The following is a 15,779-nucleotide window of genomic DNA, read 5'->3' as shown; positions in this document are numbered from 1 at the left end:
GTGAATAGAGGATTTGTGTGGGTGTTTTTTTATTGCAGGGTATAGAAGTTGTTGGGAGAGAGGTGTATAAATAATGGTGCAGTGGGGAAGTTGGAGACAACAGAGACGTTCACAAAGGAGCGAGGAAACAGTAAAGAGAAAAAGCAATAGGTAGGGCATAGTGAGATGCAGGAGGAGAGACTTCACAGGTAATGGAGGATAAAAGTGAACAAATAATCACAGATCATCATTGTATCTCGAAAAGCTCACACAAATAAAAAGCATTTTGTTAGCCACAAGACAGTATCAACTGTTTTTGATTTGATATATCTCAATCAATCTATATATTCTTGTAAATGAATTGTAATAACTTTGCTTGCATTTACTTCCCATAGTATACTGTGTATAAGCATCGCAAATTCCATTTTTGATGGAAAATTGACGCACTTGAATCTTGTTTGATGGCGATTCTGTGCGTCTATGTACCAGTCTTATTTTTCCCAATGTGCGCCTTAAGCGTCACAATTATTTTAGTCCAGTATTTGGGCACGCACAAAAAAATTGAATCTATGACCCAAAAATAAAATGTGCATCTGTATCGGGCGCCAAGTTGAACCTGTATATATCGTTTGCGCAGTATCCCATTTATTTGACGCAGCACGGATGTTTCAATATATAGGTTAACATAACACATTATTTTTCACAGTATATTTATGATTAGTATTATTACACTAATAAGTTATTTACGAACACTAGTTGTACAGTTAAAAAAATACACTGTTCTGTTTCAATTTAAGTTGCATTCAACAAAACGCAATGTGTCAAACTTCATTTTAAACAACAAACTATGCATTGTATGTGTGTTTATTATTGGAAAAGCACCGACATATACCGTAGCGAATAACAACCTTCATAAATACAATGCACATTCTCTGAAGGTTTGTAATACTTTTTAGCATTCAAGTTTTGACGCACAAGCCCAATAACCTTTTGCCCAATCACGCCTTTAAAGTAAACAGAGCCCAATATCCTGGTTCTGATAAGGGAATCACGTAGCTTCTTCTAGCAGGAAGAGACATAATAAGTACATTATAGAAATAAACAGTTCAATGAAGTTCTGTGGGGGAAAAAGATATTTATTTATAACATTTGTATAGCGTACTTATCCAGAGTGCTGTATATTAGTTAGTAAAACAAAGGTGTGGTTACGTATAGATTAGATTATAGAGTAATTGTTAATGTCATTGGGGTGGGAACATTTTAAGGCTTTGGTCCCGCTGCAGCCGGCGGCGCACGCGGCCGCGGATCACCAGCTGCTTGCCTCTGTTCTTGAGGTCCCTGCTGGCTCCTTCCGGCGTGGCTGACTGCGTGCTGTGACGCGTCAGGCAGCCGGAGCTACAAGGAGCTTGTGATTTCGGCGAGTGCCGCGTCACGTGGCATGCAAGGGAACAAATCACGGATTGGATCCCAGCAGCCAATCCGATCCCCCCCCCCCGTTCCATTCACCCTCCTGTTCCGATTTCCCCCCTCTGATTCCCCCCCTGCTCTGATCCCCCTCCGATTCACCCCCCCGTGTGTGTGTGCCTGTGTGTGTGTGTGTGCGTGTGCATGCCTGTGTGCCTGTGTGCCTGCCTGTGTGCGTGTGAGGGTGCCTGTGTGCGTGTGAGGGTGCCTGTGTGCGTGTGAGGGGGCCGAGGGTGCCATCCTGCGGAGGGGGCTGAGGGGCGGCTGCAGTGCTGCGCTGTGGGGTGGTCCCGCCCCCTCACGTCATGGTCGTGCCCCCCCCACCCGTTTTGGTCACGCCCCCCCGCACTGGAAAAATCTGCGGTGCAGTGAATTGCACGCGCCGCCGACAAGCAAGGCGGCCGTGCAGCGGGGCCTTAGCCTTATGGTCATGCTATGGGTTTGATGCATTGAGAGCCAGGTTGGTGGGTAGGGGTGGGGACATTATGGTCATGCTATGGGTTAGATGCATTGAGAGCCTGGTTGGTGGGTAGGGGTGTGGACATTATGGTCATGCTATGGGTTAGATGCATTGAGAGCCAGGTTGGTGGGTAGGGGTGTGGACATTATGGTCATGCTATGGGTTAGATGCATTGAGAGCCTTGTTGGTGGGTAGGGGTGTGGACATTATGGTCATGCTATGGGTTAGATGCATTGAGAGCCAGGTTGGTGGGTAGGGGTGGGGACATTATGGTCATGCTATGGGTTAGATGCATTGAGAGCCTGGTTGGTGGGTAGGGGTGGGGACATTATGGTCATGCTATGGGTTTGATGCATTGAAAGCCTGGTTGGTGGGTAGGGGTGTGGACATTATGGTCATGCTATGGGTTAGATGCATTGAGAGCTGGGTTGGTGGGTAGGGGTGGGGACATTATGGTCATGCTATGGGTTAGATGCATTGAGAGCCTGGTTGGTGGGTAGGGGTGTGGACATTATGGTCATGCTATGGGTTAGATGCATTGAGAGCTGGGTTGGGGATGGGAAGGGGTTGGGGGTCGGGTCTGGATTTAGTCTTGTCGGTGGCATGGTGATGGGTCTGACAGTGGAAGCGATTGGTGATTTGGGTGACTTTGAAGGGTTTTGGAGAAACTTTAGAATATATGAACAGGGTTTGGAGGGGTGGGGGTGAGGGGTTAATAATACTCCATTACTTGGCATCGGAAAATTCCACCAAACTGGACACTCTGGGTAGAATAACAAAGTATTTGTTTGATTACCTTGTAAAGTAAATGTAGTATCACACATACTGCCCAGGAGGGCCATGGGCTCTATGGCGTTGTAGGGGCCTTCCCCCCTGCCCCACCAGCACTGATGGGGTTAATATATTTTGGCAAATGAAGCAGCTGTCATATAAGTAGAATGAATATATTATATATGTTTAAAAAAAAAAAGGGGGGTGGGGGCGAGGTTCCTTTTTTAAAGTAAATGTAGGTTTATTTAAAAGGAAAGTGGGACTGCAGAGTTGTAACTTAATAATAACTTTATTTCATATAGCGCTTTTCTCCCAATGGGACACACAGTCTGTCACAATTACAGTACAGCGCGGCACGCAGCACATAGGATTGTAACAGACACAGTCCCTGCCCCCGAAGCTGCCCATCCTTATTCATTAGTCATACTTTTGGTTGAGATGCAGGTGCCCCCTTGTTTTATAGCCCATCCTGAAATGTAGGACAGGACCACTACTTGTTTAATGAAACTTCATTCCCTCCCTGTTAAACGTTACCCATTACATATGTCATATGCTGCGTCGGGGGTGGCCGACCCTAGTCCTCAAGGGCCACCAACAGGTCAGTTTTTCAGGATAAACCTGCTTCAGCACAGGTGGCTCAGTAAAGACTGAGCCACTGACTGAGCCACCTGTGCTGAAGCAGGGATATCCTGAAATATTGACCTGTTGGCTCTTGAGGACTGGAGTTGGTCAGCCCTGTGCTATGTACTTGTTTGGGCAATAAGATAGCGTTTTTATGCCCCCGGAGAGCCCCGAATTCGATCTGCCCAGCTGGGGAACAGCAGAGGATTCCTGCTGTGTGACGCTGCCGTCACATGATGACGATGTTCCCGGGGGGACTGTGCTACTCCTGGTTCCGCGTCCCTTCCGGCACTCAAACTGGTTTATACAGTTACAAAATGACATGCTTATTAGTGTAGACCACTGTTTTTTTCCTTTTGAGTCTCATGAAATGATCAGGTTCACGTAAAGTTGACCAACATCCTGAAACCGTTTGGAAACGATATATTGGGCGCATTTCCAGGATGTGGTAACATGTCGCAGTCAGTAGGCTTTGCCGTGCGCTGATGGCGGCGAAGATCGTAAGCGGAAACTACAATTCGTGGAGTCTTTCCTCCCCGCCATCTTCCTGTTGTAAGAAATGCTGAAGCAGAAGCTCGGTGTTAAAGTTGGCTTCGAAACAGGTGAACCCAGTTCCAACCCCTTGTGACCTTGGGTCAAGTTATTCCCCCCTTTCCCCCCCCCCCCCCGTGTCTCAGGACCAGTGTTAGATCGTCAGCTCTACAGGGCAGGGGCTCGCTGTGCCTGCAAACATTCTATGTACACTATCAGACCGATATACTGAACATATAATTATTTGTAAAAGGGTGTGATTGCTTCATATGCTGTAAAGATATAACGCTTGGACCTGAATGATGTTTCTATTACTTCCTGCCCTCTCTGTGAGATCCTTCTCTTGCAATGTAGCAGTGTCGCAATGCTGGTGCCTGCAATGTTCTCCCATTTGGCTTCCTCATTTCCTTTGAAACACCCCAAGTATAACCGAAATGTTTAAAAGGCACCGTCTGTGATATGCAGTTTAAAGAAGGAAACATATTATTTTATTATTTGTGGCTTAGTGTGTAAAGACTCTGACAATAATGACACAATCGCAGTGCCCGCTCCTTGTGACCTTGGGCAGATCACTATCTCCATTCTCCTCAGACACCAGGCAAAGATGCCTTTTTCTGCTGAGTTCACCCTCACATCACACTGACGAGGTCACTGCTCCCCAACTGCTCAAGAAGCGCTACCCTCCTTCAACGACTGCTCCTCCACTCAATAACTCCTCCCCCTAACCTACAAGTCCTCTCCCCCCCCTAACCTACAACTCCTCTTCCCCCCCCCCCTAACCGACAAGTGCTCCCCACCCCATATCAACAACTCCGTCTCCCACTGAACCTTCTTGGAAAATGATTAGCAAAAGAGAAGTGAGCAGTACATATATTTATGGACGTGCACTCAAGTCGGCTCTAGATTTAAGTATCTATGAATTGATGAATTTATGAATTGAGTGAGTGAATAAATTGTCCTAAAACTTGACCTTTTTAATACATCACTTTAAAAAAATATATAAATACTCCAAACACTATAAAAGCAGTGATAAAATGCCTAACAATAATCCTGGAAGAGGGGCTAAAAGGAGATGGGCAGACTGTGTAAACAGAGAGGTTCTAAGACCACTGTTTAATAGTTCGATAGCTCGTCAGTGCAGCTGCTGAATTGAAAGGAATCTAGAAAGTGGCCTAAATGAGATAAAGTGATTCCTGTATACCTGTGTAAGCAAACCCGCACGTTGATGAAAGAGCCAAGTACTTTACTGTATAGCGAGTGGCTTCTGTAATTGGAAGCACACCTATCGCCTGCCTCCTATACCTGCTCTGTACCTGTCAGACGTCACTGCATAGCTCGCGCTACACTCGGTTCGAACAGTCGCCCTTGGAGAGCTCTGTGTATGGAGTGAAACGTACGTCGGTTTAGGAGAGGAGGGCTAGTGATGTGTTGTAACACGTGGGTCCACGCCAGAACGAGCGGAGCGTGAACCTCTCTATTTACATAGTTCCTATCTTCTGTCGCTCAACTGCTAAAACTAACGCAGACCCTCTTCTCTCCCGTCTCAACTATTGTAATCTCCTACAGTGCGGCCTGTCTCTCTTACAATCTATCCTAAACAATGCTGCTAGAATCACTTTACTCCTAAATCTGTCTCAGCGTCTCTTCTGCTGAAATCCCTCTCCCGACTTCCTATTAAACTCTCTATCACTTACAAAATTACGACTCTTGCGTTCCGCTCAAGGATGTCTTCTGTCTCCCTCTCTCTCCACCTTTTTTAGGACCTTTCTTAAAACACACCTCTTTAATGAAGCACATGGGTAGCTCTGTGGTTGATACTATACATCTCATACGCACTGACCTTGGTCCCTTGCAGACGCACTGACCAGAACACCCTCCTATTGTCTCTGTAAATTCTCCCCGTTTTCCACTTAGATTGTAAGCTCTTCGGGGCAGGGACTCCTGTTCCTATTGTTTTTATTTTTGAAGCACTTATTCCCATTTATGTGTTATATTATTATGTCACATGTATTACTGCTGTAATGCTCTATGTACCTGTATGGCGCTATATAAATTAAGATATACATAGTACCCCTGAGTTATATTACCCCACACCCCCCCAACCTTTCCAGGATTAACGTTAGGCATTTTTTTTAACTTGTATTTTTGTTAAGATTTTTAACAATAAAAAGGGAGGGTGGATGGGACTGGAAGGGGGGGGGGGGGAGAAGAACAACCATCTTATACACAGTTTTATAAAGCAACAATCACATTCCGAATCCTATAACATTGACACATTTAGAAATGCCAGTCTTCATCGTATAGTACTCCCCCTGGGGCCTTTCCATCTTGTCTCCTCATTTAAGGATAATTTCTCTTCTCTCCTCATTCTTCACTCAATCCCCTACGCTACCTCAGCTAATCTCTTGCATCCCATTGTTCCCACACCCTATAGCAGCGGTGCGCAAACTGGGGGGGGGGCACGAGATTAGCTGCGAGGGGGGGGGGTTTACAGAGGCCCCACGCGCTTCCCGAAAGCACTTAAATTAAGTGCCGGGGAAGAGGCGAAGGCCTCTGTAATGTAAATAACATTAATGTCAATTACAAATTACTTTCACACCTAACTATCATTCTTGAAAGTGCTAAGTCTTGAGCTAACTATCATTTTTTTTGTTGTGGTTTAATTTCCCTGCTCTAGCGGTTCTTTTGGCTTCGTGCCAGGGGTTGAAAGCTTACACTAAGTTGTGTTTAGTCACCCGGTGTTTGGTATGTGACGCTGTTGTGTCTGCACACAAGCAGAACAGCACACTGGGACAGGCCCAGCTACTTTTTTTTTTAATTGTCTATTACTGTATGTCTTGTCTAACTATACGTAGCATGAATAAGAAAAATGGAGGGGGGAAAAGAATTGCACCAAAGCATTTTATTATTTCTAGACTATTACATTTAAGTGCTGACTTTGACTCTAGTGTGCTCTTTAGAAAGGATGAATTATAGAAGTTAAATGTTTTATATCTAGAACCGCGGTGGCCAACTCCAGTCCTAACGGGCCACCGACAAGTCCGGTTTTCAGGATATCCCTGCTTCAGCACAGGTGGCTCAATCAGTGGCTCAGACAAAGACTTATGATCTTTTGTGATGTCTCCGTTTCATGAAGCGAGATCATTTGGGGTATATTTTAAACGTCTCTCTCACTACAGAAATAGGCATTAACAGAAGGGCCAAAAATGTGCCCCAATCTTTGAAGTAACTTATTTATAGTGTGTAAATAATAGTTATGTTACCGTTACTAGTACGTGAAACTCTATACAACGTGAGTGCCATAGGATGTGCCTACGATATTAACATACCCATGTATATAAAGTTTGGTTATGTTCACATTATTGTTCCTCTGTTCTGTAAACCAGAATTTATAAGTGAATTATTTACCACATTCCATTTCACAATAGTGAATAGCAAAGCCGAGGGCTGAGACCCGGGTCCACAAAAGGGGACCACCTTTACTGCCATTCATATGCTAAAGCAGGGGTCTCAAACTCGGTCCTCAAGGGCCACAAACAGGCCAGCTTTTATGGATCTCCCTGCTTCAGTACAGGTGGCTCAGTCAAAGATGTGGACCTAAGTCGGTTAGAAAAGTGATTTCATTATGCACTGTGGGTTAATACAACAAAACTTGTGAAATCTTGTGTGTGTATGTGTATACAGTACATCTATCTATCTATCTATCTATCTATCTATCTATCTATCTATCTATCTATCTATCTATCTATCTGTTCTGTAGTATTAGATAATAGTGACTTTAGAAAAAAAAAATATTCATCTCATTGCCATTTTAATGAGTTTTAATATACAGAGCATCCTTTGGTTTCTATAGCAGATTTTAGCCACCTCCCCAGCACTGCAAGATCTTTGTAACACTTTCCTGTTTGTGATAATTTGTTGCCAATGTTCCCAGCCGTTTCAGCTGCAAACTGTAACAATAGATAATGTTACCTTGGTAATATAAGGATACATTGTAGCTGTTGAGTTGCACTAACTGAAGGATTGATTGAAACTGAAAGGCAGCCGTTATGTTAGGCACACAATTAGGATTTTGACAGACTTATAACAGGAGCACCAAACAATTGCCAGCTTAAGTGATGATGTAGGATTATACATTGTCACACGCTTTACATATATATATATATTGGAAATATTGCTGCTGATGGTTTTTATACCGTATTATATTATAGGATTCTGAAAAGGGCATTAACAAAATGTAGAAGGCAATACATGCACCAACAGATGTATTGTTACCACACTCGATACATGGTACGAGCTGTGCGAGATCATACTGTACAGTAGCTGCCTGTGTAAGTAGATTATAAGTATCTAATTCATGTAAATGAATGAAGCTTCTGTCTGCAGAGCCAAATGTACCATGCTGAAGAATTCAGTAAGAAATTGGGGCAGTAATTGGTGTTTTACATTAACCATAATTTTATAATGCGTGTGAACGTGCAAAGGAACACTGTCAGCAAGCATGATATCAGCAAACACAGGATGTCTTTACCGTCACACTGCAGGTAAGGGTGAGTTAAGAAAGCAGGGGAAAGGTTCAAGCCAGGGGGACTGGACTGTTGCACCTTTTGTTGGAACAATAGAAAAAGGCCCCTCAAATCCATATTCTGTGAGTATAGCTGTTTATTGCTTCACGTTATTGCTACATTGCTGCATATATGAGTGGAGGAGTGGCTCAGTGAGTAAAGACACTGACTCAACAATGAATCAAGGGCATTAAGAACAACGACACTGAATGAATCAGGGGAGTCTGGTTTAATTCCCGGTGTCGGCTCCTTGTGACCTTGGGCAAGTCACTTTATCTCCCTGTGCCTCAGGCACCAAACACATAGATTGTAAGCTCCACGGGGCAGGGATTCATGCCTGCAAAAATATTCTATGTACAGTGCTGCGTACACAATAAGCGCTACACAAGACAAAACTATTATAATACTTTTTGTTCAAAAGTGAGGCCGCGTCCGTAGTGGAACGCGCTAGCTTCCGCGCTTCCTCCTCCCGGCGTCGCGCTTCAAATACAAACTTGTTTGTACTGCGAAGCGCCACTCTCCCTGTAGCGCATGTGTACTACGCGCATATGCATTGGCGTTCTAGTGTTTGTTTTGAATTTTTTTTTTGCCCGGGAGCCCGCACATGTCTAGCTACGCCACTGCTGGAAACTAAGCAGGAACTTTGGGTGGGTAGCGCATGCTAAGGGCAATTAGAAATGTACGCTTTAACCAGAAATAAAATAGTGCTTGTAAAGTGATCGGTTTTCTTTTTATGGCTCCAGGAACCCCACCTTTTGTATATGACCGGTCTTTTGCATGCTCACCATTTTATTGCTGGATGAGCCTGCAAGTCATTTGACAATAAATACCTTGCAGGCAGTAAGTGTGAGTTATATATTAATGCAAAGTTGTAAACTCTCTTTTTTTCCCCCCAACATTGTTTTTTTTTTTTTTTTACATATAGAACCAGGGGGGGGGGTGCTCTGAAGATGAACCATGCGCTAATTTTGAGATATGGAACCCCCCTCTCCCCCGCCCCCCCTTGAGCCATTTACCTTCTTGGCTACCCTTGTTTTATCTCTGATTTGGAAAATCAAAATGGCTGCCATATCCCACAGGTCAATAGGAAGCCGCAATGGAGGCCATCTTTGAAAATCCAAGACGTAAACCATCAATTTAAACAATTGGATTCCCCCCCCCCCCCCCCTCTGTTATTTTTTACACTACTGTGAGATTTATAGTTCATATGAATACTGATAAAATACACAAGAACAAGAGTTGATCACAGGCCCAAGGTCCATGTATTGGCCTCACAGAGGAATAACTCTGAATTCTGTGAATGTTAAATCTACAATATCATCTGTGTCACAGGACTGGTACCTAATTAAATGCCTCACATTCCAACTTTTTACCATCTCTTATTCATCCCAAAATGTCATTCCTTTAGATTCTTTCATCGCAAACTTTTTCCCCTATTTATTTTATTTGATTTTTTTGCAGCAGCCGAACACACGGTGAATGGCAACATTTGGGGTGATGTCTTCCAGCCTCCATATGCACCAGTGTGCACAATTGCTTAGGACAGGCGTGTACGGTGGGAGCTGCCGCAGCTTACACGCGGCAGGAAGATGTGCAACGAAGGAATATTATGACGTGGTTGTTGTCGGGGGCGGAGCTGGAGGCATCACGATGGGCGCCCGGATGAAAAGAAAAGTAGGAGCTGGGAACGTCGCCATTATAGAGCCAAGTGAGGTACCGTACGAACACATGGTATAGGCGTACATCCCAACGCTAGGGTCCGCAGGTACAGCACGAACACATGGTATAGGCGTACATCCCAACGCTAGGGTCCGCAGGTACAGCATGAACACATGGTATAGGCGTACATCCCAACGCTAGGGTCCGCAGGTACAGCACGAACACATGGTATATGCTTACATCCCAACGCTAGGGTCCGCAGGTACAGCGGGAACACATGGTATAGGCGTACATCCCAACGCTAGGGTCCGCAGGTACAGCGGGAACACATGGTATAGGCGTACATCCCAACGCTAGGGTCCGCAGGTACAGCATGAACACATGATATAGGCTTACATCCCAACGCTAGGGTCCGCAGGTACAGTAGGAATACATGGTATAAGTGTACATCCCAACGCTAGGGTCCGCAGGTACAGCGGGAACACATGGTATAGGCTTACATCCCAACGCTAGGGTCCGCAGGTACAGCATGAACACATGGTATAGGCGTACATCCCAACGCTAAGGTCCGCAGGTACAGCATGAACACATGATATAGGCTTACATCCCAACGCTAGGGTCCGCAGGTACAGCATGAACACATGGTATAGGCTTACATCCCAACGCTAGGGTCCGCAGGTACAGCATGAACACATGGTATAGGCGTACATCCCAACGCTAGGGTCCGCAGGTACAGCATGAACACATGGTATAGGCTTACATCCCAACGCTAGGGTCCGCAGGTACAGCATGAACACATGGTATAGGCGTACATCCCAACGCTAGGGTCCGCAGGTACAGCATGAACACATGGTATAGGCGTACATCCCAACGCTAGGGTCCGCAGGTACAGCATGAACACATGGTATAGGCTTACATCCCAACGCTAGGGTCCGCAGGTACAGCACGAACACATGGTATAGGCTTACATCCCAACGCTAGGGTCCGCAGGTACAGTACGAACACATGGTATAGGCGTACATCCCAACGCTAGGGTCCGCAGGTACAGCACGAACACATGGTACAGGCGTACATCCCAACGCTAGGGTCCGCAGGTACAGCACGAACACATGGTACAGGCGTACATCCCAACGCTAGGGTCCGCAGGTACAGCACGAACACATGGTATAGGCTTACATCCCAACGCTAGGGTCCGCAGGTACAGCATGAACACATGGTATAGGCTTACATCCCAACGCTAGGGTCCGCAGGTACAGCACGAACACATGGTATAGGCGTACATCCCAGCGCTAGGGTCCGCAGGTACAGCATGAACACATGGTATAGGCTTACATCCCAACGCTAGGGTCCGCAGGTACAGCACGAACACATGGTATAGGCGTACATCCCAATGCTAGGGTCCGCAGGTACAGTACGAACACATGGTATAGGCGTACATCCCAACGCTAGGGTCCGCAGGTACCGTACGAACACATGGTATAGGCTTACATCCCAACGCTAGGGTCCGCAGGTACAGCACGAACACATGGTATAGGCGTACATCCCAACGCTAGGGTCCGCAGGTACAGTAGGAATACATGGTATAGGCGTACATCCCAACGCTAGGGTCTGCAGGTACAGCATGAACACATGGTATAGGCTTACATCCCAACGCTAGGGTCCGCAGGTACAGCAAGAACACATGGTATAGGCTTGCATCCCAACGCTAGGGTCTGCAGGTACAGCATGAACACATGGTATAGGCTTACATCCCAACGCTAGGGTCCGCAGGTACAGTACGAACACATGGTACAGGCGTACATCCCAACGCTAGGGTCCGCAGGTACCGTACGAACACATGGTATAGGCGTACATCCCAACGCTAGGGTCCGCAGGTACAGCACGAACACATGGTATAAGTGTACATCCCAACGCTAGGGTCCGCAGGTACAGCATGAACACATGGTATAAGTGTACATCCCAACGCTAGGGTCCGCAGGTACAGCACGAACACATGGTATAGGCGTACATCCCAACGCTAGGGTCCGCAGGTACAGCACGAACACATGGTATAGGCGTACATCCCAACGCTAGGGTCCGCAGGTACAGCACGAACACATGGTATAGGCTTACATCCCAACGCTAGGGTCCGCAGGTACAGCATGAACACATGGTATAGGCTTACATCCCAACGCTAGGGTCCGCAGGTACAGCACGAACACATGGTATAGGCGTACATCCCAACGCTAGGGTCCGCAGGTACAGTAGGAATACATGGTACAGGCGTACATCCCAACGCTAGGGTCCGCAGGTACAGTAGGAATACATGGTACAGGCGTACATCCCAACGCTAGGGTCCGCAGGTACAGCATGAACACATGGTATAGGCGTACATCCCAACGCTAGGGTCCGCAGGTACAGCACGAACACATGGTATAGGCGTACATCCCAACGCTAGGGTCCGCAGGTACAGCATGAACACATGGTATAAGTGTACATCCCAACGCTAGGGTCCGCAGGTACAGCACGAACACATGGTATAGGCGTACATCCCAACGCTAGGGTCCGCAGGTACAGCATGAACACATGGTATAAGTGTACATCCCAACGCTAGGGTCCGCAGGTACAGCATGAACACATGGTATAGGCTTACATCCCAACGCTAGGGTCCGCAGGTACAGCACGAACACATGGTACAGGCGTACATCCCAACGCTAGGGTCCGCAGGTACAGCACGAACACATGGTATAGGCTTACATCCCAACGCTAGGGTCCGCAGGTACAGCACGAACACATGGTACAGGCGTACATCCCAACGCTAGGGTCCGCAGGTACAGCACGAACACATGGTACAGGCGTACATCCCAACGCTAGGGTCCGCAGGTGCAGCACGAACACATGGTATAGGCGTACATCCCAACGCTAGGGTCCGCAGGTACAGCACGAACACATGGTACAGGCGTACATCCCAACGCTAGGGTCCGCAGGTACAGCACGAACACATGGTATAGGCGTACATCCCAACGCTAGGGTCCGCAGGTACAGTACGAACACATGGTATAGGCTTACATCCCAACGCTAGGGTCCGCAGGTACAGCACGAACACATGGTACAGGCGTACATCCCAACACTAGGGTCCGCAGGTACAGCATGAACACATGGTATAGGCGTACATCCCAACGCTAGGGTCCGCAGGTACAGCACGAACACATGGTATAGGCGTACATCCCAATGCTAGGGTCCGCAGGTACAGTACGAACACATGGTATAGGCTTACATCCCAACGCTAGGGTCCGCAGGTACAGCATGAACACATGGTACAGGCGTACATCCCAACGCTAGGGTCCGCAGGTACAGTAGGAATACATGGTATATGCTTACATCCCAGCGCTAGGGTCCGCAGGTACCGTACGAACACATGGTATAGGCGTACATCCCAACGCTAGGGTCCGCAGGTACCGTACGAACACATGGTATAGGCGTACATCCCAACGCTAGGGTCTGCAGGTACAGCATGAACACATGGTATAGGCTTACATCCCAACGCTAGGGTCCGCAGGTACAGTACGAACACATGGTACAGGCGTACATCCCAACGCTAGGGTCCGCAGGTACAGCATGAACACATGGTACAGGCTTACATCCCAACGCTAGGGTCCGCAGGTACCGTACGAACACATGGTATAGGCGTACATCCCAACGCTAGGGTCCGCAGGTACAGTACGAACACATGGTACAGGCGTACATCCCAACGCTAGGGTCCGCAGGTACAGCATGAACACATGGTATAAGTGTACATCCCAACGCTAGGGTCCGCAGGTACAGCACGAACACATGGTATAGGCTTGCATCCCAACGCTAGGGTCCGCAGGTACAGCACGAACACATGGTATAGGCTTGCATCCCAACGCTAGGGTCCGCAGGTACAGCACGAACACATGGTATAGGCGTACATCCCAACGCTAGGGTCCGCAGGTACAGCACGAACACATGGTATAGGCGTACATCCCAACGCTAGGGTCCGCAGGTACAGCACGAACACATGGTATAGGCTTACATCCCAACGCTAGGGTCCGCAGGTACAGCATGAACACATGGTATAGGCTTACATCCCAACGCTAGGGTCCGCAGGTACAGCACGAACACATGGTATAGGCGTACATCCCAACGCTAGGGTCCGCAGGTACAGTAGGAATACATGGTACAGGCGTACATCCCAACGCTAGGGTCCGCAGGTACAGCATGAACACATGGTATAGGCGTACATCCCAGCGCTAGGGTCCGCAGGTACAGCATGAACACATGGTATAGGCGTACATCCCAACGCTAGGGTCCGCAGGTACATCACGAACACATGGTATAGGCGTACATCCCAACGCTAGGGTCCGCAGGTACAGCACGAACACATGGTATAGGCGTACATCCCAACGCTAGTGTCCGCAGGTACAGCATGAACACATGGTATAGGCTTACATCCCAACGCTAGGGTCCGCAGGTACAGCATGAACACATGGTATATGCTTACATCCCAACGCTAGGGTCCGCAGGTACAGCACGAACACATGGTACAGGCGTACATCCCAACGCTAGGGTCCGCAGGTACAGCACGAACACATGGTATAGGCTTACATCCCAACGCTAGGGTCCGCAGGTACAGTAGGAATACATGGTATAAGTGTACATCCCAACGCTAGGGTCCGCAGGTACAGCACGAACACATGGTATAAGTGTACATCCCAACGCTAGGGTCTGCAGGTACAGCACGAACACATGGTATAGGCGTACATCCCAACGCTAGGGTCCGCAGGTACAGCACGAACACATGGTATAGGCGTACATCCCAACGCTAGGGTCCGCAGGTACAGTAGGAATACATGGTACAGGCGTACATCCCAACGCTAGGGTCCGCAGGTACAGCATGAACACATGGTATAGGCGTACATCCCAACGCTAAGGTCCGCAGGTACAGCATGAACACATGGTATAGGCGTACATCCCAATGCTAAGGTCCGCAGGTACAGCACGAACACATGGTATACGTGTACATCCCAACGCTAGGGTCCGCAGGTACAGCATGAACACATGGTATAAGTGTACATCCCAACGCTAGGGTCCGCAGGTACAGCACGAACACATGGTATAGGCGTACATCCCAACGCTAGGGTCCGCAGGTACCGTACGAACACATGGTATAGGCTTACATCCCAACGCTAGGGTCCGCAGGTACAGCACGAACACATGGTATAGGCGTACATCCCAACGCTAGGGTCCGCAGGTACAGCATGAACACATGGTATAGGCTTACATCCCAACGCTAGGGTCCGCAGGTACAGCATGAACACATGGTATAGGCGTACATCCCAACGCTAGGGTCTGCAGGTACAGCATGAACACATGGTATAGGCGTACATCCCAACGCTAGGGTCTGCAGGTACAGCATGAACACATGGTATAGGCTTACATCCCAACGCTAGGGTCCGCAGGTACAGTACGAACACATGGTACAGGCGTACATCCCAACGCTAGGGTCCGCAGGTACAGCATGAACACATGGTACAGGCTTACATCCCAACGCTAGGGTCCGCAGGTACCGTACGAACACATGGTATAGGCTTACATCCCAACGCTAGGGTCCGCAGGTACAGTACGAACACATGGTACAGGCGTACATCCCAACGCTAGGGTCCGCAGGTACAGCATGAACACATGGTATAAGTGTACATCCCAACGCTAGGGTCCGCAGGTACAGC

At 47.7% G+C, this 15,779-nt stretch overlaps 1 protein-coding gene across 3 annotated transcripts in view; it reads left to right on the top strand.

Moving 5' to 3' along the window:
- SQOR (sulfide quinone oxidoreductase) overlaps positions 1-15,779 on the top strand; it is a 34,778-nt gene that overhangs the window by 2,989 nt on the left and 16,010 nt on the right. For 2 of the 3 annotated variants that reach the window (XM_075575611.1, XM_075575613.1), the window contains exon 2: positions 9,853-10,104. In XM_075575611.1, coding sequence (XP_075431726.1) covers positions 9,871-10,104 — 234 coding nt within the window. In that variant the 5' untranslated portion in view covers positions 9,853-9,870. Of the gene's footprint in view, positions 1-3,875; positions 3,898-9,852; positions 10,105-15,779 lie in introns of those variants that run through there. The other variant, XM_075575612.1, reaches the window with a different exon arrangement.

The sequence above is a fragment of the Ascaphus truei genome, chromosome 18 (genome assembly GCF_040206685.1).
Source record: "Ascaphus truei isolate aAscTru1 chromosome 18, aAscTru1.hap1, whole genome shotgun sequence".
Taxonomy (NCBI): domain Eukaryota; kingdom Metazoa; phylum Chordata; class Amphibia; order Anura; family Ascaphidae; genus Ascaphus; species Ascaphus truei.
The sequence above is the reverse complement of the archived record's forward strand: the minus strand, read 5'-3'. Positions and strand labels throughout refer to the sequence as shown.